General features: G+C 41.5%; 1 protein-coding gene across 1 annotated transcript; it reads left to right on the plus strand.

Annotated features, from left to right (window-relative positions):
- The first annotated feature begins 12,492 nt into the window (after window positions 1-12,492).
- LOC142623680 (DNA-directed RNA polymerases II, IV and V subunit 9A) lies at window positions 12,493-23,858 on the plus strand. Its single transcript, XM_075797125.1, has 4 exons — window positions 12,493-12,736; window positions 12,921-12,996; window positions 13,672-13,830; window positions 23,404-23,858. Exons 1-4 carry the CDS (start codon window positions 12,708-12,710, stop codon window positions 23,482-23,484), a joined length of 345 nt encoding a protein of 114 aa, XP_075653240.1. The 5' UTR covers window positions 12,493-12,707; the 3' UTR covers window positions 23,485-23,858.
- Window positions 23,859-24,041: the final 183 nt, after the last annotated feature.

Genomic DNA, 24,041 nt, shown 5'->3' on the forward strand with positions numbered 1-24,041 from the left:
TATGGAAGGGTTTAGGGCCAAGTACCATATTTCCAACGACGTAGGTCTAAAATATTGCCCAATAGAAGCCGTAGGCAGTGCTAGGAAGACGGGAGAAGTCATTGTTCCAATGATTGCCTTCATAGAAGGTGGAATGACTCTCCTTATGAGAAATGTGACCAGGGAATACCTTCGTAACCATAGGTTGTGCCCAGACCAGTGCGTACCTAACGTGTTTAGGGTCTTAGGTAGTGTCGACGCTCTGAGTGAGCAAATGGGCTTAAACCTCACATGGCACGACGTTGCCTTTATGTACGAGTGCCACAAAATTAAAAACGTAGGGTATTACATCAAGTCACGGTCCAACATAGTCAGGCTGATCTCCTGTCTGCCTAAATCCAACAAGGGCATGAAGGACGACTACCTCATCGCCTCAGGGAACTGGCATGACGGCCCTCACTGCCCAGTCGTATGGGGAGTTCCAGGTGTGACTCCTTAGGAGTTAGATTTACTAACCCGTAATTCAATCCTGCTACCTTCTACTGCTTTAATCCTCATTTCTCACTATTGCTTTTAATTTTTATGTTTAATACTAATCTGACCGTGTTTGTCTTCTCGGATGTTTCTTCTCACAGATAAACAGCTCATACGCCCACACCTGAGCTTTTGCAACGTTGTCGACTTAAATCGCGTTCTCCGCTTCAGAAGTCTTCGTGAGTGAAGATCTACAAGTGAGGGCAGCACATTCGATATTAGGATACGATCCTATATCCTCGGACTTCCAAGAGATAGAAAACGCTATCATTGCGGGGGATAAGCGTCGTAGAAGGATAAACGTCGCAAGGCTAGGCTTCCTTTCCAACGACGATCTTCCTGACGACCCCACCATCATCCTGTACACACGCCCTATTGCGGCAGTTCCCCTCTCGGCGCACTCCCAGACAGCTGCCGTCCTAGAAGAGCAAGCGTCCTCGCCGCACTCGTTGGACGAGGAGATAGACCAGTTTCATCTTGAGGACATCGAAAGGCTTCGAGGAAACCCGTTTGTCGTTCTCTCGGACGAGGAGGACGAGCCCGCCGAGATTTCGGGGATACAAGGCTTGGTAGTCGCCCGCCCTGACTCCAGCTCCGAGGAGGAAGAAATGGACGTCCTGAAGGGATTGATGCACAAGAGGGGTGAAAGAGTCTCCAAGAAGGGAGCAGGTGGGTCACAGGTCCCCCCGTCCTTGACCCCACCCCCTCCTCCATCTGATCCTAAGCCTCCCATAGCGAAGCCTAAGAAGAAGAGGAAGGGTGAGGCCGAGGAGGCTGATGGGGAGAGGCAGAAGAAGCAGAAACAACAACAACAACAATAACCCCCGCAGCAAAGACCTGACAAGGGCAAGCAGCGTGCCTCGTCAGTGGAAAGCGGGGAGATCAAGGATCTTGCCGAAGTGCGCCGTGCACCGGCTAACTGGTCTCCCAAGCTTACGCTAGACGGGGCACCAATCTCTTGCCAGTCCAACATTAGGATGTTCCAACATGGCCATGCCCTCCACCTGGCCGAGGCCTTGGAACGTCCTCTCCTGCTGCTCAGAGACATAGAGGCCCTAGACAATATGACTCAGTCCCAGCTGTTCCTTTCGCTAAAAAGGGACTTGGGCTTGGTAAGTATTTAAATCTTGTCTTCATCCTTTTTTTTTTTTTTATCTCATCGTAGGAGACCTTTTTATACGTTTAATACTCTGATATCTTGTCACAGGCCGTCCAACAAGTCTTTACTGCCGAGAAATGGGTGGAGGATTCTTGGAAGAAGGCTGGGCTTGAACTGGAGCTTCGGCTGGAGACTGAGAAGTCCCTGGGTCAAGCCCTTGCGCAAAATGAGAAGCTCACCACACAGTTGGCGGAGCTAAAAAGGGAAAGGGACGGTGCTGAGGCCAGCTTGAAAACGATGAAGACCCAGGTGGAGGGGCAACGCAAGCTTCTTCATCAGAAGGATGAAGAGTTATCCCAAGCTCAGCAGGAGCACTTTGACTTGAAGAAGGAGCTTGCCAAATTGAAGGACGAGGCCCGCACCTTCAAGGGCTCGCTAGAGGCCGCGAAGAAGGCTGCTTATAAGGAAGGGGTAGCGGCGACAGAAGAGCAGCTGACAGAGGAGTTCGCCGCGCTGTGCCGGGAATACTGCCAGCAAGTTTGGGGTGAAGCCTTAAATGTAGCAGGGGTTCCTCCGGCTTCCGAGCTGAGGAAGTCCGAGAACATTTGGCTTCCCCTAGACATACAGGAGATAGAGGAGCTTCCTCTTGTCGCCCCTGCCCTTGAGACAGCTCCTCCCATGCCCCCTCCTGTGATCCCAGAGCCCATTCCTGCTCCTACAGAACCTACAAGTTCCAATAAAGAGAAGGAACAGGGTGAAGGTGCTGAGAAGGCAGCAAGCCAAAGTGCCGAGGCTAACGTTCCTCCACCAGTAGCGGCTAACAAGGGAAAACAGGTCCAATCCTCCTTTGAGATGGAGCTAAAAGGCACCAAAGCTGGCAGTAATTCTGAGCAAGACCCTTCTTCCAAAGTTTAGGCCGAGCCTAGTATTCCTTTTTTTGTAATTAAGACTTTCTTTGTAATATATATTAAAAGCAGTTAATGAAAGTCTGTCTTGTTTGATCTTCATTTGACTTGTACTCTTTTTTTTTTTTTTGCTATAAGATTTCACATCAGCACAAAAAAAAAAAAAAAGAATGAGCAGAACAACCAACTCCACTTTCCATAGTTGAACTATCATAACTTTAAACAACAGTACACATGTTTAGCTTGTACTTTACAAATTACGCCTTAAGAGTATAACATGTGCGACACAATGATGAACGCCTAACAAGCTAGCTTAGAATTCAATTTGAGGAATAAAGTGATCAAAAATACTTCATCAAAATCTCAACATTAATATGACATGGATTTACGCTAGTAATCCTAAAGTAAAGTATTCAAGGACCTGACATGAACAAACTTTGCCTTAATGATAAGTACGATATCAATTTATACAAGGTAAATGGGCCGAGAACCATGAATACCGAAAGTTCCGTTTAACAAATGATAAGACATCAATTTCCACAAGGCATGTGGTCCGAGGACCATACACGTCCAAGTTTCTGTTTGACACTTAATAATAGTAACTCAAGATGTTAATCTCCTCAAAGTAGAAGGTCGGTGGACCTGACATAACTAAGGTTCTGTTTAACAAATGATAAGACATCAATTTCCACAAGGCATGTGGTCCGAGGACCATGCATCACCAAGTTTCTACTTGATACTTAAAAATTGTAACTTAAGATGTTAATTTCCCCAAAGTAGAAGGTTTGTGGACCCGGCATAACTAAGGTTCTGTTTAACAAATGATAAGACATCAATTTCCACAAGGCATGTGGTCCGAGGACCATTCACGTCCAAGTTTCTGTTTGATACTTAGTAATAGTAACTCAAGATGTTAATTTCTCCAAAGTGAAAGGTCCGTGGACCCGGCATAACTAAGGTTCCGTTTAACAAATGATAAGACATCAATTTCCACAAGGCATGGGGTCCGAGGACCATGCATCACTAAGTTTCTGTTTGATACTTAAAAATAGTAACTGATAAACCTAAATAGATATTCACAATTTGAAACACGAATGATAAACGTGCTTTTTATTAGTAATAATACGTTCGAAGGTTGTTTACATTCCATGGGCGTTGTAAAATTTTTTCATCTAGATCAACTAGTCGATATGACCCTATGCCTGCTATAGAAATGATCCGATATGGTCCTTCCCAATTTGGTCCCAGCTTTCCCTAAGCCGAGTTTTTGGCAGTACCCACAACTTTTCTTAACATTAGATCCCCGGGCGCTAATGGCTTTAGCTTCACATGGGCATCATACCCTCGTTTAAGCTTCTGCTGATAATAAGCCATTTGGACCATAGCAATCTCTCGCCGTTCCTCAACCAAATCCAGGCTTTTCTCCAGGAGGCCGTTGTTATTTTCTGGACTAAAAGAACTCGTCCTTAGCGTTGGGAAACCAGATTCTAAAGGTATTATTGCCTCGGCCCCATAAGTCATAGAGAACGGTGTCTCTCCAGTGGATCTGCACGGCGTAGTTCTATACGTCCATAAAACATGTGGTAGCTCATCTACCCATCTGCCCTTCGCGTCATCCAACCTCTTTTTGAGTCCACTGACTATGACCTTGTTAACGGCCTCGGCCTGCCCATTTCCCTGAGGATAGGCTGGGGTGGAATACCTGTTTATGATGCCCATGTCACTGCAATACTTCCTGAAAGCTCTGCTGTCAAATTGAACGTCATTATCTGAAATAAGCGTGTGGGGCACCCCAAATCTAGTGATAATATTCTTCCAAATAAACTTTTTGGAGTCAATATCCCTAATATCCACTAAGGGCTCAACTTCGACCCACTTGGTGAAGTAGTCGGTCCCCACAAGCAGCCACCTTTTGTTTCCCACAGCCCTCGAAAAAGGCCCTACTATGTCAAATCCCCATTGAGCGAAAGACCAAGGACTAGACAAAGGATTAAGGACTCCCCTAGGCTGATGAATGTTGGGAGTGAACCTTTGGCACTGGTCACACTTTTTTGCGTAGTCCTGAGCTTCCCTCTGCATGTTGGGCCACCAATATCCCTGAGTTAAAGCCCTATGGGCCAAGGACCTCCCCCTAGTATGGCTTCCGCAGATTCCCTCATGCAATTCTTCTAAAAGTGCCTCTGTTGACTCAGGGTGTACACATAACAAGTGTGGTCTAGAGAAGGAGCATTTATACAATTTCTGGTCCTCGGACAGCCGGAAACGAGGCGCCTTTTGACGAATCTTATCTGCCTCAGACTTGTCCTCGGGAAGAATGTCTCTCTTCAAAAAAGATACCACATGGTCAATCCAACTAGGTCCAGGCCTTATCAGGTGGATACGGGCGGCACTTGCAGTGGTCAGAGTTGGCTCTAGCAAGTCTTCAACGAGGATAATCCTAGGCCAACACTGAGCCGAGGACGTCGCCAAGGTGGCCAACGAATCTGCATGTGTGTTTCCACTTCTAGAAACGTGAGAAAGGATAAAGGAATCAAACTCAAATCGTAAACGTTTGATCTGGGTTAGGTACTCTTGCATTCGTGGATCCCTAGCCTCCATAGTCCCCGTGACTTGTCCGACCACTAACTGAGAATCCGAGAACATATGAACCTCCCTTCCTCCCATGCTACGCACCATGTTTATACCAACTAAGACTGCTTCGTACTCGGCCTTGTTATTAGTCGCCGAGAACGCTAATCTCAAAGATTTTTCGAAGACAATTCTCTCAGGGGATACCAAAAAAAGTCCGACACCAGACCCCCTCTGGTTGGCTGCCCCATCAACGGACACTTTCCAAATCGGTGGTCTTTTGTCCATGACCATGCCCACTGATTTTTCATCCATGTGTGATTCCTTCACTATTTCTTCTAACAATGGTTCAGTAAACTCCACCACCAAATCTGCGAGAATCTGGCCCTTCACCGAGGTGCGCAGCATGTATTTGATATCAAAAGCTCCCAAAATAGTTCTCCACTTAGCTACCCTTTCGGAGTAGTCAGCACTGCGTAATACTGACTTGAGAGGCAGTTGGGTCAAAACCACGACGGTGTGGGATTGAAAATAGTGAGGAAGCTTTCGCGTAGCATGGACTACGGCCAGAAGTGCCTTCTCCAAGGGTAAATAACGCACCTCAGCTTCATTCAAGGACTTGCTAACATAATAGATCGGTCTTTGCACCCCGCCGTCATCCCTTATGAGGACCAAGCTGACCGCATCGATGGCGACAGCTAGGTACGCAAACAGGATTTCATCAACCTCCGGTCGAGCCATAATGGGTGGCTGGGAAAGATATTCCTTAAGTTGCTGGAAAGCTAAAACGTACTCCTCAGACCATTGGAATCCTTTCCATTTATTCAACAGTTGGAAGAAAGGCTTGCACCTATCAGCTGACCGAGAGATAAATCTGCTGAGAGCAGCGATCATTCCAGTCAATTTCTGAACTTCCTTTGGATTCCGAGGTGGCTGTAAACCTTGGATGGCTCTGAACTGTGCTGGATTCACCTCTATTCCTCTATGAGTCACCATGTAGCCTAGAAACTTCCTGGCATTTACCCCAAAAGAACACTTTGAGGCGTTAAGGCACAGCTTGTACTTTCTAAGTATTTGAAAAGTGTCATCCAGATCTTTCATGTGCGTGGGTATTGTCTTACTCTTCACTACCATATCGTCCACATATACCTCAATGGTTTTTCCAAGTTGTGACTCAAACATTCTGGTTATCATCCTTTGATAAGTAGCCCCTGCATTCTTTAACCCGAACGGTATCACTTTATAGTGATAGTTCCCTGTTGGAGTAATGAAGGCAGTCTTTTCCTGGTCATCTGCCGCCAAAGGAATTTGGTGATAGTCCTAGAAGGCATCTAAAAAGCTCATCCGAGGATGTCCGACCGTGGCATCCACAAGCTGATCAATGCATGACATCGGGAACGAATCTTTTGGGCAGGCTTTGTTCAAATCTGTGAAGTCCACACATACTCTCCACTTTCCGTTCTTCTTTTTCACCACAACTGTGTGCGCCAACCACTTTGGGTAGAAAACTTCTTTAATAGCCCCAGCCCTCTTGAGCTTGAGCACTTTTTCTTTAACAGCCTCAGAGTGCGCTTTGGAGGAACACCGAGGTGGCTGCCTTCTAGGAATAATAGCAGGGCTGACATTCAAATGATGGCAAATGAAGCTTAGGTCAACCCCTGGAGCCTCATAGGGGTCCCAGGCAAAAACATCGATGTTGTCCTTTAAAAACTCCACCAATTCCATTTTCTCTTGGTGTGGTAAACGTACCCCAACTTGGAAGAACCTTTCAGGATCATCAGCTATCAAAAACTTCTCCAAATCTTCACACATGGTCTCCTCCGACGTCACCGCTTTAGGCACATTTGGAGTCGTTAATTGCTATAAGTCCTTTTCGGCCGAGGACTGATGCAGTACTGCAGCAAAATATGCATTGCCTTGCCACTGATTGGCTACCAAGAATTTCTTCGATGAATTCCCCCGAAGGGAACTTTACCTTAACATGCAAGATGGAGGAAACAGCACCCAAAGCGTGCAACCAAGGCCTGGCGAGGATGGCCGTGTATGGAGAATACGCATCAACCACGATAAAATCCACCTCTACCGTTTCTGAGCCAGACTGCACAGGCAATCGAATTTTTCCCTTTGGTATGACAGCTTTGCCTTCAAACCTTATTAGTGGCGAGTCATAAGGAGTGAGATCCTCTAGTTTCAACCTCAGCCCTTTGAATAAGTCAGGGTACATGATATCCGCGCCGCTGCCTAGATCGACCATAACCCTTTTTACATCATAATTCCCTATCCTCAGAGTGACCACCAGGGCGTCATTATGGGGTTGGATGGTCTCCACCTTATCCTCCTCCGAGAACCCTAGGACTGGCACATTCCCTTTAATCCTTTTCGGCTTCAACCCCGACTCCTCAGCTTGGGAGTGTGAAACTGCCATCACCTTGGTAGGACAAGAACCGGTCCTGCCAAGTGCGGCGAAGATAACGTTAATCGTTCCCAAGGGCGGCTGAGACGAGTTGTTCTTCTGATTTTTGAGCCGGACTGACTGCCTTACCCGTTAGGCTGGTACAAATGCTACTTCAATTTCCCCTCGCCAACAAGCTACTCCAGATGGTTCCAGAGGGTCCGGTAGTTCTCAGTAGTATGACCCACATCCTGATGATATTGGCAAAAAAGCTTCTGATTCCGCTTCGTAGGGTCCCCCGCCATCTTACTAGGCCATCTAAAGTAGGGTTCCTTACGGACTTTCTCCAGTAATTGGTGTACTGGCTCTCGGAATACAGTATTAACTGTTTGAGGTGTGGCTGAGCCAGACTGCCCAGAGTAATCTCTCCTCGGCTTATTGTTGTGATACCTGTCCGACCTGAAATCCCTTCTCTCTTGAGGGATAACCTTCGCCTTACCCTTACCCTGCTGTTGATCTTCTTCAACCCTTTTGTACTCGTCTATACGGTCCATGAGGCGACGTACACTCCGTACGGGCTTTTTGGTCAAGGATTTCCTTAAGTCATGATCAGTGGGAAGCCCACCTTAAAAGTATTGATCGTCACCTTGTCAAAATCTCCATCTATCTCGTTAAACATCTCCCAATATCTATTGGAGTATGCTTTCAGCGTCTCCCCCTCCCTCATGGCCATAGACAACAACGAGTCCAACGATCGAGGAACTCTGCTGCACGTAATGAACTGAGACACGAATGCCCTAGTAAGTTCCCCGAACGAATTGATAGATCCCGACTTGAGTCCATTGTACCACCTCATAGCAACATGTCCCAAACTAGAAGGAAAAACTTTACACATCAAGTTTTCATTGTGAGAATGCACCGCCATCCTCTGATTAAAGTGGCTCACATGTTCCACCGGGTCTGTCTGGCCGTTGTAAATGGTGAAGGTGGGCTGGGTGAACCGCCTAGGGAGCCTTCCATTCTTAATCCTGCGTGAGAATTGCGACTTGGAAAGTTGGTGCAACGCTCGGCTCATAGCGTTGTTCCCCAAGCCCTTAGAGGGGGGCTTTCTACGCCTGTGATCCGGTAGGTCATCCTCTTCGTAAGAGGAGGTTTTGCTAGGGGACGTCCATGACCTCGAACTGTAACTGCTTCCCCAGGATTCCTCTGAAGAAGGATTGGGTGGAGGTGAAGTCCGCCTTCGTTTGACATGGCGCAGCTTCTTTTTGAGGTGGTTAATCTCCCTCTGCATGGCCTTGGCATCATCCTCATGGGAGGGACTGCCTCCGCCGCACGTGTGACTCGCGCCAGGGTATACAGTATAAACACTTCCCTCTCGATCCCTTCGACGCTCAAGGCGCTCAAAAAGATCTTCGGGCTGTGATCCCTGAGATTCTGCATGGTGTGAACCTAAATTTGCCATGATGTTTCAACTCCTTCAACGCTAGATTCCCCATAGACGGCGCCAATTGTAAGTGCACAATTGTACCCGAACCCAAAAACAAATGTTGGGCTCAAGCCCAATGAGCCTTATACAATTGTAACAGGTTGGAATGTTACAATTCGTACAAATGATGAATGAATATAACCAATAGATCTCCTCGGACGTAAGCCGAGGATGGTTTATATAAATATTCTCTTTCTAGGTTAAAGTTTACAATCCTTAGTTCCTATTTTTGTCTTGTAGGGAAAAAATGCTCTCTCCCTCCTCTCTCTCTCTCTTTTGCCTCCTTATATGCTTCTTCTACACTGGCTCCTCCACGTGTCATACAAATCTTCCTCTTAGATACTTGTCCCATCCCCCAGCTTCTTAAAGTCTTTGAACCATAGCTAGAGAGCTGAATTCTACTGTTCAGGGGTCATTTCCCCATTAATGCGGCCAGTAGGTAGATGCAGGGTCTTTAATGTGGAGGTCGCAGCCTTTTCCTTAGATATTTATCTCATATCCTTGCATCTTATAGGGTGCTTGGATCACCCTTTTACCCATCAGTCTTTTCCAGGATTCTGCCCTTAACCTTCTTGGCAAATCCCAGGGTCTTTGGCGGACTTGTCCAAGGAGACCTTCATCCTCGGACCTCTGCAGTATAGGCTGTCTCGTGGGCTTAGGGGTCCAATGACAAAAACAAACTGATACCAATTGATCAAGCCCAAAGCCCATTTGTTTATTTAATAACTCTTACCCCCCACAATATATATATATATATATATATATATATATATATATATATATATATATATATATATATAGGTTTACCTTTAATGTAGATAATCAATCATTTAGCATTTATCATGATTTACTAGACTAAATTAACCGATCTAGTAAATGAGGATTTGTTTCCCCTTTGCTATTAAACTTTACGTTTTTCTTTTCACTTATCCAAAAGAAAATACCAAACAGACAAACAAAATATTGAAGTGTTTTATGGCTAGTCCAATAAATTAATGCAAAACAATTGAAATTACTTCTAATATACTAAGAAAATTACCCTCTATTGGTCCTGCAGGACTTTTGCTGCTGTTGGTGTGGATCCCGCAATCATGGGTGTTGGCCCAGCCGTTGCAAATGCAGCTGCTGTCAAGGCTGCCAGTTTAGAGCTTAATGATATTGACCTTTTTGAGATTAATGTGGTATGAAACTTTTGTAGAAGTACTTATTTTGTATTCAGGAATTGTGAATATATAATTAATTAGGAAATTTGCAATTGTGCAGACATTTGCATCCAATTTGTAGCTTGTCCTAACAAGCTGGAACTTGATCCTAAAAAGTCAATGTGAATGGAGGTGCTATAGGTATATACTTGAAAATTCAAAATAAGTTAAATTACACTATCTATAATTTTAAATCGCTGATATTACAAGATATATATAACAAGCACCTAAATTCACAAGATAAATAGAAGATGCAAGCACGATGTTATATGGTAATTCTTAAGCTTGTTGTTTGAGTTACTTAGTATTACATCTCAAGTGTCTCATGAAGATGCTATTGGTGACACGCTTAAATTTTTGTCCTATACTTTAGTTGGAGTTTCATCATAGTATGGAGATTGTCTTTTATCAACAAAGAAGTTTGTTTGATTGTTGTGTCTGTTACAGGCGCTCACTGTGTTGCTACTCTATTGCGTGAGATGAAGCATCGTGGAAAGACTGCTGCTTTGGAGTGATATCAATGTGCTTAGGTACTCTATCTCCTTTCTTTGTTCGTAAATGATGTTACTACAAAAAAAATAAATCTATAGCAACATTTTTTTAGTGGTGTTTTCTAAAAACGTTGCTATAGGCACATCTATAGTCGTGTTGGGGGGGTCCTATGGTGGCATTTTAAAACATTGGGCCTATAGCAGCGTTTCCAAGAGCCTATAGTGGCGTTTGTAAAACGTTGTTATAGGTTTTTTTATATAAAAAAAATAACCGAAAAAATTAAATTAAAAAAAGGACCTAGAGCACTATAGGCCCTTGTAAGAGTAGGACCTATAGTGGCGTTTATGAAACGCTGCTATGGGTCTTTTTAAAACAAACCAAAACAATAAAATTAATAAAAGGACCTATAGCAGCGTTTTACAACTGCCACTATAGGCCCTTGTAAGAGTAAGACCTATATTGGCGTTTATGAAACGCTACTATAGTTCTTTAAAAAAAAAAAACCCCAAAAAAAATTTAAAAATGACCTATAGCAGCGTTTATCAATATATATATATATAGGCTTACCCTTGATGTAGATAATTAATCACTTAGCGTTTATCATGGTTTACTAGACTAAATTAACCTATCTAGTCAATGAGGATTTGTTTCCCCTTCGCTATTAAACTTTACGTTTTTCTTTTCACTTATTCAAAAGAAAATACCGAATAGACAAACAAAGTATTAAACTGTTTTATGGCTAGTCCAATAAATTAATGCAAAACAATAGAAATTACTTCTAATATACTAAGAAAATTACCCTTTGTTGGTCTTGTAGGACTTTTATTGCTGTTGGTGTTGACACCGCAATCATGGGTGTTAGCCCAGCCGTTGAAAATTCAGCTGCTGTCAAGGTTGCCATTTTAGGGCTTGATGATATTGACCTTTTTGAGATTAATGTGGTATAAAACTAAGTATTTTTATACCACATTGATCTCAAAAAACTAAAATCCAAGATATTTTTATTTTTATTAAAGTATTGATTAAAGTTTGTCTAATAGAAAGGTTAGGAGTACTCTACTTCAAAGATTGTTTACACACTTAAAAAACTAAAATCCAACTCCATCCTTATTACCGTGGGATAAAGTTTAGAGGAAAAAATTGATTTTCATTTTCTTTTATTAAGCAAGATATAAGTTAACAAATACCTTAAGAACATTGGTTTAGGAAGTATTATTATTTTTTTTTTATGAAAAAAAAATGAATTGACGACTTTTTATATTTCCCATGAGAGTGGTATTAAAAGTTTCATAAAATTGTTTATTAACAAATGCCTTAAAACAACTATTAACATGAAAATAATTAAGCTTAGTAAGGTGATTGAAAATATGATGAAATTGCTTTAATTAAGATTACGTGGCATGTTGTTCTTGAATTGACCTTAACATGCCTCCTCCTCCTTTGGTTAATGGATGCCACCAAATTAGTTGAATGTGTTGTCTTGGGAAAAAAAAAAAAAAGTAGAAGAGAAGATACCACCGGGCCTTATAGCCTAGTGGTACCCGTTCCGTTGTAACCTTGAGCTCGGGGGTTCTATCCCCTATAATTACCCAGCAAAAAAAAAAAAAAAAGTAGAAAAAGAGAAGATATGAGTAGATGAATAAGGAAAAATTGCAAAAAAATATTGTTTTAATTGGCAATATTTTAAAACTATTTAAGAATTTAGTCTCTTTATTGTTTAAAATCATGAAACATGATTTTATTTACAATTTAATCAATTAAGAAATTAAATTATGTTTCCAAAACAAATTTATTTTTTTTAAAAAAAAGCTAAAAAGAAAAAGGGGAGGGGGGGGGGGGGGGTCGATCACCCGTTTTTGCCCTTTTAAAATGACTACAATTTCAGTGTGCCCCCAAAGAACCACTAGCAGAAACTAGAAAGGTCGAGTGAAAAGAAAGCTGCAGCAGCAGCAGAGAGAGAGAGAGAGCCCGCCAAAGAAAACTCTGAAAACACACTGCTCTGCTCCGTCACCTCAACTCTCTCTGAGTCTCTCTCCTTTTAGCTTCGAAGATGAGTACCATGAAATTTTGCCGCGAATGGTCAGTATCACACTCACCCTCATCATCATACATTACATACATGCATTCACATTTATTAACACCATCTATTCCTCATGCTTTTATTTTACCCAAATTTAAATTAATTATAAAAAAAAAAACCTTATATTACTTTCATTGTAAAATTTTTTAACTTTTTCTTTGTTTTAAAAAAAACAAATTTCAGTAACAACATTCTGTACCCTAAGGAAGATAAGGATCAGAAAATCCTTCTCTACGCTTGCCGCAATTGCGATCACCAGGTCCTCTCTCTCTCTCTCTCTCTCTTTTTATTATTTATTTTAATTATGGTCAGGGTTTCTCTTTCATTTATTTGTTCTTATACACTGCTTTTTTTTTTTTTTATAATATATATACATTTCTTGATTCAGTGCTAAAACCATTAAAAAGAAAAACCCTAATTTTACTTCTCTGCATATTTTTTTTTTAAGGGAAAATTAGAATAACAGGTAGCTCTAGCCCCAAAGTTTTTACCAAAATGACAGTCCTATACCCAAAACATACATAACAAATGCAAGTTCTCAAGGGCAAAAACATTTGGCGGTTACTGACATTTCTTTATATAGCTTAAAGGAGTTTGGCATAATTTTTTTTGGTGATCAGGGCTAAAAACCCTAATGTTATTCTTGTTATACTTTATAAAATTAGGTTCTTAATCCAGCTAGTAACTTTGATTGCTATATTATAAGAATTTATGTTACATATTTATATATGGGTACCTATAAGCCAAAGCCTAAAGAGAAATTCATTCTGTTTCGAAACCCTAGTCTACACATCGTATTAAAATAAATTCTAAAGATTAAACTGTTTTATAATTTCCTAGTTTATGAATTAATTAAACCTGAATTTTCAAGTTTTACTCATTGATTTATATGTTTGAGCATTGTAATTTGAGACTGATTGATTGTACTGTGCAGGAGGTTGCTGATAACAACTGTGTCTATAGAAATGAGATACATCACTCTGTTGGAGAGCGCACTCAGGTTTTACAAGATGTCACTGCAGATCCAACTCTTCCTCGCACTAAAACTGTTCGTTGTACTCAATGCAACCATGGAGAAGCTGTCTTCTTCCAGGTTGAGTTCCTGTTTGATTTTTTTTTTTTTTTTGTGTGGATATTGTTAGTAAAAAAAAAAAAAGTGGCTTACTGCTGCTTTGTTTTATTTTTGGATACGTGCTCTGTGATAATTAAATGAATTAGTTAATTTAAATATGATTTTCTTTTTATAAATTTTTTTTATTGGAGAGGAGGGTTTGAAGAGGTAGGAACTAAAGAGTTAATAAAAAGCACTGTCACGTCATATGGGGCCTCATTCTCAAGATAAAATGTAATTGTTGACTCCTTTGAGTGTAGTTGTAATCTTTGAACTTCCCATATAAAATTTAACTTGCAAAACCAAACAAAGCAATAAAAAATAAAATAATAGGAGGGAAACATGGTTACTTGAAGCATAGGTATTTGATGGAGCATCTGTGTCAAGATTACAATAATGTCGTGGGGAATCATGGCCCAAGTTCCTGGAACCTTATAAGTTGGTATTAATTTTCTCTCATTGATATTGAAAGTTCTAAATGGAGGAGAGTATTCTTAAACATAATACATATACTGGTTCTGAGTTTAAAAGTTGTAGTAGTTGATGGATGTGCCTAAATTATCATGTAAATGCTGATTTATATTTTATCTGTAGATCATAAGCCATGAGGGCTCAGTTTTTGACACTAAAGCCTATTAAAGCAAAGGGGTTGACTAAATGAGTTATGTCTTGAAGTTGTAACTTATTTGGTGAGGCTGCTTTGAAATTAGGGAAAAGTGATTCCAAAAGGTCTAGCATCATCATTGGTTCTTGAGAGGAGAAAAAAGATTGGATGACTGTGTTGGGTAGCATCCCTTTGATGTCCTCTTTTGAATCCTTTAGTTTTAGCTTTTTAGAATTTAGTATCTAGAGAGTGGAGGCCCGGCTACCTCGAATTAGCCAGAAATCCTGTTTTAGTTATTATGTACTAGGATCAATATGGGGGGATTCCGAAGTTTCTTCATTGAATCTAAGTTTTTTCAGTTGGTGGTGGAGGAAGGAGGGAATTTTTTTTCTCTTAAGATCTTTGAACGGGGAAAATTCTACATGCAATCGGTGTTTTTGGGCAAGAGAGCAGCCCTTTGGTTACTACGGAATCTGGAACACCTTGTGATTGGGGTTAGTCCTAAGCAATTTTTCACGCTTAGGGAAGGTGCTACGGCGTACACCTTACAACGGGGGTCCAACTCTTTTGGGCAGTACGCATCAGTGACAGAGCTTAAGGTTGGTGGGCGGCGGCGAACTATCATTATTCCTGCAGGTAAATTACAACATGGATGGAGAATTTTTGGGGTTGAATTACGAAGGATGTTGGAACCAGCCCCGATATGCGGCGGGTGGAGTGCGGTTGTACCGCATAGGTCTAAGCGAGATCCCCAAACATCATCCTCCCGAGGTCTTATGTGGAAGGCATCCAAAGCTCCGGTGCGAGCGAGGTTGAAGCATGTTCAGCAGCCCTTCAACAATGATAAGCCTAAGGCTGATTTGGTGAAGAATATTGTGGAGTTTCCTAGTGAAAAGTCTCGTACACGGGTTGTAGCTTTTGAAACGCGGGATGGTAGTTCTCATCGAGCGGCCGTGGGTGGTGGGGAGGGTGGAGCGAGTGTGATATTAATGGCAAGAATAAACTTGATGAGAAAATCTTGGAAGGAAATAATTGTAATATTCCTTTGAAACTTAATTTGAATTCAAAAATGGTTGAGTTTGGAAAGTGGCGTGATAATAGGAAGGGACGTTGGTCAGGTGGGGAGAGGGCTATTGTGAGTGTGAATGAATTTGGAAAGAGGCGGGTATTATGGGATGCGGTAAGGGAGAACAACGAGTGGCAAATGGGTTCCACGTAATTCTGTTTCTACTAAGGCGAGTGGGTATGGGTCCATCCAAGTGAAGGCCCAAGCCTCGTTGGGTAATGAAGAACCCACGTTGGGCACAGGATTGTTAAGCCCAACTAATTTTGAGGCGGTGAGAGCTCACTTAGTGGATCCCATGAGTACGGAGTCTTCTTTCCGGGGAAGGAGTCACTTTGCCAAGTCCGAGTGGAAATAAACTTGCGCACGAAGGTGTATCGGCGCTCAATGGTCAGACCCAACACATCGGAGCATCCAGCGATGCCGTCGAAGGCATCGGCGATCTCTTCCAGCACATCGGAGCACCTGGTGACATCGCCGACAGCTCCGATGGACTTCGCTGTGACGGAGGTTGAACTTGAGGGTGGTCAGCTCAGCTCGGTTCGTCTAGTCCAGCCACCCAGGCCACGAGCCGACGAGCCGGTGGTGGTGGCCCAAGTCTCCCAAGAACGAGGTTCCGGCGGTTAGATGCTCCGTTTGGGTCGAGGTTGGGGCCGGTGGTGTCATCGGACTCGATAACGGAACAAGTTATGACTCTTGATGACCGATAGTGTCGGAGGTGGTTCCTTTGTCGTCTTCATTGGCATCGGAGGATGGGGTTGAGGACTTTGTGGGGTTGGAAGGATTGGATTATTCGACTGCCGAGGGAGTTCATCTCACGGCCCAAATATAAGGGAATTGGTTGGAGATTTGGATAAGACTTGGGGTAACTCCAAAGATCGGATTTTACAAATGCGTGATGGCCGGCAATTAGTACTCCCATTATCCCTGTATCGTTCTCCGGATTGTTTGTCGGTTGCTTTCTAGTATAGAGGGTGAGTGTGTACGGCGTTCCTTGTACTAATGGCGGGCGAGAGGGTTACTTGGGCGGATGAGAGTGAGGGGCTAGTAAACTCCTTGGTGTGTGGTTCCCGGATTAGTAAGTGAGCCTTGGGAGTCGATGGAAGGTTGAGGTCTTCGAGGGAGGTGATGAGCCGTTAGTTGTGGTACCTTTGGCCATCGAGGTCCGTTGGAGTTGGAGTCTAGTCCTATGAAGGAGATTGGGTGTAAGGAGAATGCAGATAATTGTCAACTTTCACAATGGGTAACAAATAGGATTAGGGCTTTCAAGAAATACGTGGGTACTTCACTAGAAGGTTTTGAGGAGCGACATTACGGAAGTGTTATTAGCCATAGAGGCCGAGAAAGAAGATAGACGAAAACTTGTGGTGGGTGATCGGACGAAGTTGGTTAAGTCGGACTTTGAAGGGGCGGCGTGAGCTGAAAAATTTCTGTCTTCTTTGAATGTTGAGTATGATATAAATAAAGCAAGGAGTGCAAATTTTGAGCGGGCGGTTGTGTCTTATCAATGAATTTGAAGATTATTTCTTGGAACGTTAGAGGGTTGAATGAGCGGGATAAAAGGTTCAGGGTTAGAAACTTGATTAGGAAATGGGGGCCAGATGTGGTTTGTCTTCAAGAAACCAAAATGGGGTCGATTAATAGAGCGATGATTCGTAGCTTGTGGGGTGGCCAACATGTTGCCTGGTCATCGCAGGCTCTTGTGGTGCTTACGGTGGGGTATTAGTGATGTGGGACACTCGGGTAGTGAATAAATTGGAGGAGGCGAGTGGGGAGATTTTCGGTTTCCTGTAAGTTTACGAGTGTGTCGAATCGGTTGTATGGGCGTTTACGGGTGTTTATGGTCCTAATTTATGCGAGATAGGAGATTATTATGGGAGGAACTTTGTGGCTTGAATAGTGGTGGAGTGTCCCATGGTGTGTGGGGGGTGACTTTAATGTGGTTAGGTTCCCTTCGAACGATTGGGGTCTACTTCTTTCACTCTTGCTATGAGGGAGTTCTCCAATTTTATCTCGAAACGGGGTCTCATTGATCTGCCATTGCAAGTAAGGAGGTACTTTCACTTGGTCTAATTCTAGAAGGCATTTTGAAGGCTAGGTTGGACAGATTTTTGTTTTACGCAGATTGGGAGGATAAATTCCCAACAATTTCTCAAAAACGTACTGTCTAAATTGTGTTGAGATCATTTTCCAATTGTCTGGAGGGTTGGATTTTTCGAGAGAGGAGTATGCCATTTAGATTTGAGAATATGTGGTGAAGGATGAAGGTTTTGTGGATAGGGTTCGGTCATGGTGGGATTCCTACCCGGGTTCATGGTGCAGAGTTATATTACGGCCACTAAATTAAAGCTCCTTAAAAATGATGCGAAAAGATGGAATGTGGAGGTGTTTGGTCATGTTGATGTCCGGATTAGAAAATTGTGGAAGGACCTTAGTGTTCTAGAGAAAAGGGAGGAGAGTGGGGATTATCGGCGAGAGGATAGGGTGGAAATGGGCGAGGAAATTCGTGATGAGTTAGAAAGCTATCTGTTGGAAGAGATTTGTTGGAGACGAGGAAATCTAGAGTTCTTTGTGTTAGGGAAGGAGACGGGAATACTAAGTTTTTCCATCGTATAGCTAATTCTCACGGGAGGGTTAATTCTATTGATAGGCTTATGGTGGATGGGGTGTTGTCATCGGACATTGCGATAGCAAAGCGCTATCTCTCAATTTTATGGCGGCTTTATTTTGAGGAGGTGGCTCATAGACCTGTCTTAGATGATGTAGATTTTTCTAGCATCTCGGTGGAAGATGCGAGTTGGTTAGATAGGCCTTTCGAGGAAGAAGAGGTGTTTCAGGTGATCCATGACTTTAATGGTGATAAGGCACTGGCCGGATGGCTTTTCCATGGCATTTTTCCGGTCTTGTTGGGGTGTTTTGAAAAATGAAATTATGGCGTATTCCTGACTTCCATACTCGGGCGGTGTTTGAGAAGAGTCTTAGTGCTTCATTCCTAGCCCTTATTCCTAAGAAAGTGGATCTTGTGGAGGTCAAGGATTATCGGCCTATTAGCTTAGTTGGTGGGATGTATAAAATTATTTCTAAGGTCTTTGGCTAATCGGCTTCGTAGGGTGGCGCATGGACTTATTTCGGATTCACAAAATGCTTTTTGAAGGGGAGACAAATTTTGGATTCCGTCTTGATTGCTTCGAATGTATTGATAGTAGATTGAAGTCGGGCGTTCGGGGGTGCTATGTAAGTTGGATGTGGAGAAGGCGTATGATCATGTGAGTTGGGATTTTTTAATGTATATGTTGCGGCGTTGTGGTTTCTCGGAAAAATGGAGAAAATGGATAAGGTATTGCATTTCAAGTGAAGTTTTCCATTTTGATCAATGGTAGCCCATCGATTTCTTTGGAAGTTCTAGAGGACTTCGGCAAAGGGGATCCCTTATCTCCATTGTTGTTTGATATTGTGATGGAGGCGTTGAGTCGTATGTTGGATGTGTTTGTATCCACTTTGGGCAATTCTCGAACTTACGTAGGCGGTATGGTAGTTCTTCGATAATGGTATCTCACCTTTTATTTGCGGATGACACATTGATTTTTTGTGATGTTGAACCTTCTCGGATTGCTAATTTGAGGGCGATTCTTGCTAGATTTGAGGAGGTGTCGGGGCTTCGTATTAATTTAGGGAAATCGAGTTTTGTTGGAGGGGTACCCAATTTGGAGGCTTTGGTGGGTTTGTTGGGGTGTGGACAGGTCTCTGCCCTTGAAATATTTGGGCCTTCCTTTAGGTGCAAAATTCAAGGACTTATACATTTGGAACCCTATTCTTGAGAGAATGGAGAGGAGATTAGCGAGGTTGGAAGAGAATGTATTTATCTAAAGGAGGTAAGGTGACACTCATTAAAAGCTCACTCTCGTCCTTACCTACATATTTCCTTTCCACTTCTTCCTTTACCGGGTAAGGTGGCTAAGCGTATGGAGAAGATACAGGAGAGATTTTTGTGGGATGGGATTGGTGGTGAACCTAAATTTCATTTAGTTCATTGGGCCAAGGTTTGTAGGCCTTTGCGGGATGGGGGTTGGGTATAAGACGGTTGAGTAATTTTAATTCTGCCTTATTAGGTAAATGGTTGTGGAGGTATGGTACCGAGCGATGCTTTATGGAGGAGGGTTATAGAGGCAAAATATGGGAACATGTGGGGTGGTTGGTGTACGAAGAAGGTGACAAGTCCTTATGGGGTCAGGCTTGTGGAGATATATTAGAAGTGGTTGGTTGAACTTCTCTAAACTTCTTGTTTATGATGTGGGGGATGGTACTAGAGTAAAATTTTGGAAGCATGTATGGTGTGGGGATTGTACTCTCCAAGAGAGCCTTTCCGGAGCTATATTGTCTTAGTAGGTCCAAGGACTCCTCGATGGCTGAAGTTATGGGTTGGTCTGGCAGGAGGTTTCATTGGAACGTGCAATTTCGTCGTCCACCACAAGATTGGGAAGAGGAAGCTTTTGACCGGTTCATGGGGCTAGTCTATTCCTCGTCACGAGAGGGTTTGGTCCGATAAGGTTTGTTGGAAGTCTACAAGGAATACAAGTTTTGAGGTTAGAAGTTATTACAGTTCCTTCTACCCTAATAATCTTGTTTCCTTTCCATGGAAAATGAGAGGGCAATCGAAGGCGCCTCCAGGGGTAGCCTTCTTTTCTTGGCTTCCTTAGGTAAGATCTTAACAACGGACAACCTTCGTAAAAGACGAGTGATAGTTCTTGGCTTGGTGCTTTATGTGTAAGAGGTGTGGGGAGTCGGTGGATCATCTCCTACTTCATTGCACCATAGCTTGGGAGTTGTGGTCTTTGGTTTTTTGTTTGTTTGGCATTCGATGGGTTATGCCTCGCATCTTGTTATTGAGGTGTGTGAGGCTTGGCACGGACAGGTTGCGCGCCAACGTCACATTGATGTTTGGAGATTAGTACCTCCTTTTGCTTGATTTGGTGCATTTGGCGAGAAAGGAATGCTAGAAGTTTTGAGGGTTGTGAACGATCTTTGCTGGAGATTAAGTCATTTTTCTTACACACACTTTTTGAATGGAGTGTGGTTTTTTCTCATTTTTCTTGTTCTTCCTTTTCTATTTTTCTTGACCGTTGTTCTTTTGTTTCTTGATTTTTGTACCCATAGTACATCCCCAATGTACTCATCTTGGCTTTTTCTTTATTATTTTTAATAATATTCTTACGTTATTTATCAAAAAAAAAAGGGGTTGACTATTTAAGTGGTTTAGAACAACATTTGGAGTGCCTACTTTGAACAAACAATGTTTTTTTTTTTTTTTGGATAAGTACTTTGAACAAACAATCTTTACTTAATGATACCTGTTAGATATAGATGATTAGCTTGTTCTGCCATTGTGTAATACTGGAGGCTAACAAAACTGAAAGAGCTATGCTTTTAGCATGGGATGTCATTGTCACCTCTATTAGTTTCACATTCCCTTCCATTCCTGTTATGGTGTTTCTTTTAACTAGATACTTCACATGACGTGGGCTTTTATGTTGTGTCCTTATGGTTGGTTGTTTCAGCATTCCGAGCCAACTTTTGTAACATTGGATTGTGCTAGATGTTAGAATTAACATGGGATTTCTACATGTGTCATAATCATTAGTTATAAATCAGTTGATTTTTCTTTTAGACGAGCCAATCTTATAATCATTAGTTATAAATCTGACACAGGGTTTCACTAATTGTACTTCAATTTTTTATTTCAAACTTTCTCTTACATTTTCTGTTTGAGTTGCTTGTATATATCCAAGCTGCTTTATGTTCATCATTGTGAACATAGAGTAATTTTTTTCCATTTTCAATCAAATTTATTACTTATCCAATAAATAAATAAAATTGGGCAGTCTTTCCCAAATTTTATTACCCAAAAAAAAAAAAAAATGTTATGGTTACATTCACTTGAAGGATTTGTTGACTTACTTTTCATCTTTATTTTTTCGTTAATTTACTTTTACATCTCCTATTTGGAATTGTTTTAGTGTTTTAACAAAATTAATAATTTTGATTGATTAAGCCATGAAAGAGATTTATTTAAATTAATTATTTGTCTTGTATGTGTCATTGAAAAAGGCTACCCTTTTAGGATATTTGACTTAATTCATGGGTCATATTATTTTTCTTATTATTTATTTGCAGGAAGCCACATGGGTAATACATTTGATATTGTGTTTATTATTAGTGAGGAATATTTAGAAGAGAATTATTCAAGAAGAAAGATTCAAAAGAGGACTAGAAAATCTTGTGTCAGCCCTCTGTTGTATATATAGGTATATATAAGGATAGGTTATAATAATGATGTTTGAGTTTGGAGAATATGGTTTCATAAAGTGAAAATTCAAGTTTTGGAATTTTCTAAGTGAAAATTCGAAAATTAGTATTTTCGATCGGTTGAAATTTTGGCTCGATCAATTGAAAATGGTAAGAAAATAATCCTGGAGTTTCTGGATGTCGCGATCGTTGTTCGATCCCTGTTCAACCGATCGAAACGAGCACTCGATCTATCTAAAGTAATTTTCGACCGATCAAAAATCGTGAAACAGGATATTCTGCAGAATTTTTTGGTGACTGTTCAGAAAGGTTGAAGAGGTTTCAAGCCTTGTTAATGGTTTTATGAAACATTTTAACTCTCCATACTTGCCTTTTGATGAAATATAACCTTATGGGTATAAATAGAGGCTTATGTAAGTTAGGGAGAAACATAAGAAATCTTGTGGTCATTTTTCAGAATTGTTATCTGTAGAACCTAACATCTTGGTTATATCCTTGGGGGCAAATTCGCGATAACCCTTTAGCAACATTAGTGTCGGAGGCAAATATTGTCTAAGGAAAACGATATAGTGTCTCAAAGTTATCTATTTTCTGTTTGTCTTTTGTGTTAACTTTGTTCTTCCATTATTATTGTGTAATATCCCTAACACCCTCACCCTTTACAATTCCGTATATATAAGGATAAGGAAGTTTGTTACAAGAGAGTCGGGAATATTTTTGAGAATGACACCTGGTGAGGACACCTCATCAATACCCTATTGTAGAGTATTCTAGATTCTTCTATAAGAGTACCCCCAATGGTATCACTCATACAATAATATTAGCTCACTAACATTTATAAGCCTTAGGATATTTTGAGGAGAAATAAATAATTCTTAGGACTCTTACAGATTATAATCAAACCAATTGTAAGCATAGTTACATTCAGGAGCTCGTTTCCCAGGCATTATATTCTGGGAAATCCAGATTCTAGAGGCATATCAAATTCTTTGAACCAAATGCTACATTATTGTTAAATCAGTCAAGCCTGGGCTCAAGCCCTAGCTCAAGCTTGAGCTGACCTAAACATCCCGAGCCTTATTTAATTGCTCTGGACATAAATTTCTTGTTGATAGGCTGACTTTCACTTGAGCTCTAGACAAGCTTGAATACTTTTATAACCTACAGTGCTGCTTGGCTGAAACTGTCTCAACTCAGCTTTTTCTAGCATTAGTTTCATGCATTCTAAGGGATTTTCTTGTACGATTGGTGGCAAGGAAAACTTCGCTGCCTGTCTCTGCTTAAGATCCTTCTTACCATTGCAAGACAAAGGAGAAAATAATATCATCATTTACCTTCTTCCTGAACTCTTGAACTTTATTATGCTCACATTTCATCTATCAAAAGTCAAGTTGGGTTTGTCGAAGGTATTATTGTGCAAACCTGCTTCAATTTCAAGCTGTAGGCAAAGGGCCAAGTTTCATTTTCAATGTTTATTTTTTGCTGGGAAATCATATGCTCCTGTATTTTAAAAATGGCAATCCCTTAATTAAGTTCATGATGAGTGATTTTTCACCTGTTCCATTTGTTTTTATAATATGTGCAGGCAACTGCTAGAGGGGAGGAAGGCATGACGCTCTTTTTTGTCTGCTGCAATCCAAACTGTGGCCATCGGTGGAGAGATTGAGAATCTAAATTACATGCTGATCTTCACTACCATGGAAATAGTAGTAGTGTTATGTGATGATAGCATGTCATATGAAATTTAGAAGACTTTTATTACTGATCCATGGACCTTCATGTTAAGGGATTTTGTAAAATTTATTTTAGGAGTTGGCATTTGCTTGACAAACAACTGAGTACCTTTTGGATGTGGTCGGGAAGCCAGCGTCAGCAGTCTAATTGCACAATTTTTCACTGTTTAGAGTTTGGTAACACAAACATGTCAGAGCAGGGAGTGAGTCTTGAAAAACTGTAACCTCAACTTCTTTAGTTTGCGTAACAGAATTTCTGCCCTGATGGTTTTGATTTAGTGTAATTAATTTTCTGCCTTGATTATTATGGCTGCACTTATTTTCTTGCTTGAGCACAGGTCTGATCATTAGAATTTTGATTCTAGTTGCAAAGACTGGGAGGCAGAATGGAAAACTTACCAGACTTGCGAATTCTGGTTCAGGAGTCTCGTGCAAAAATAAAGCTGTTAATGATAATATTACGTTGGTTAAGATTGTACGTGGGGTCAAG

This window comes from Castanea sativa, chromosome 2 (genome assembly GCF_040712315.1).
Source record: "Castanea sativa cultivar Marrone di Chiusa Pesio chromosome 2, ASM4071231v1".
NCBI lineage: Eukaryota > Viridiplantae > Streptophyta > Magnoliopsida > Fagales > Fagaceae > Castanea > Castanea sativa.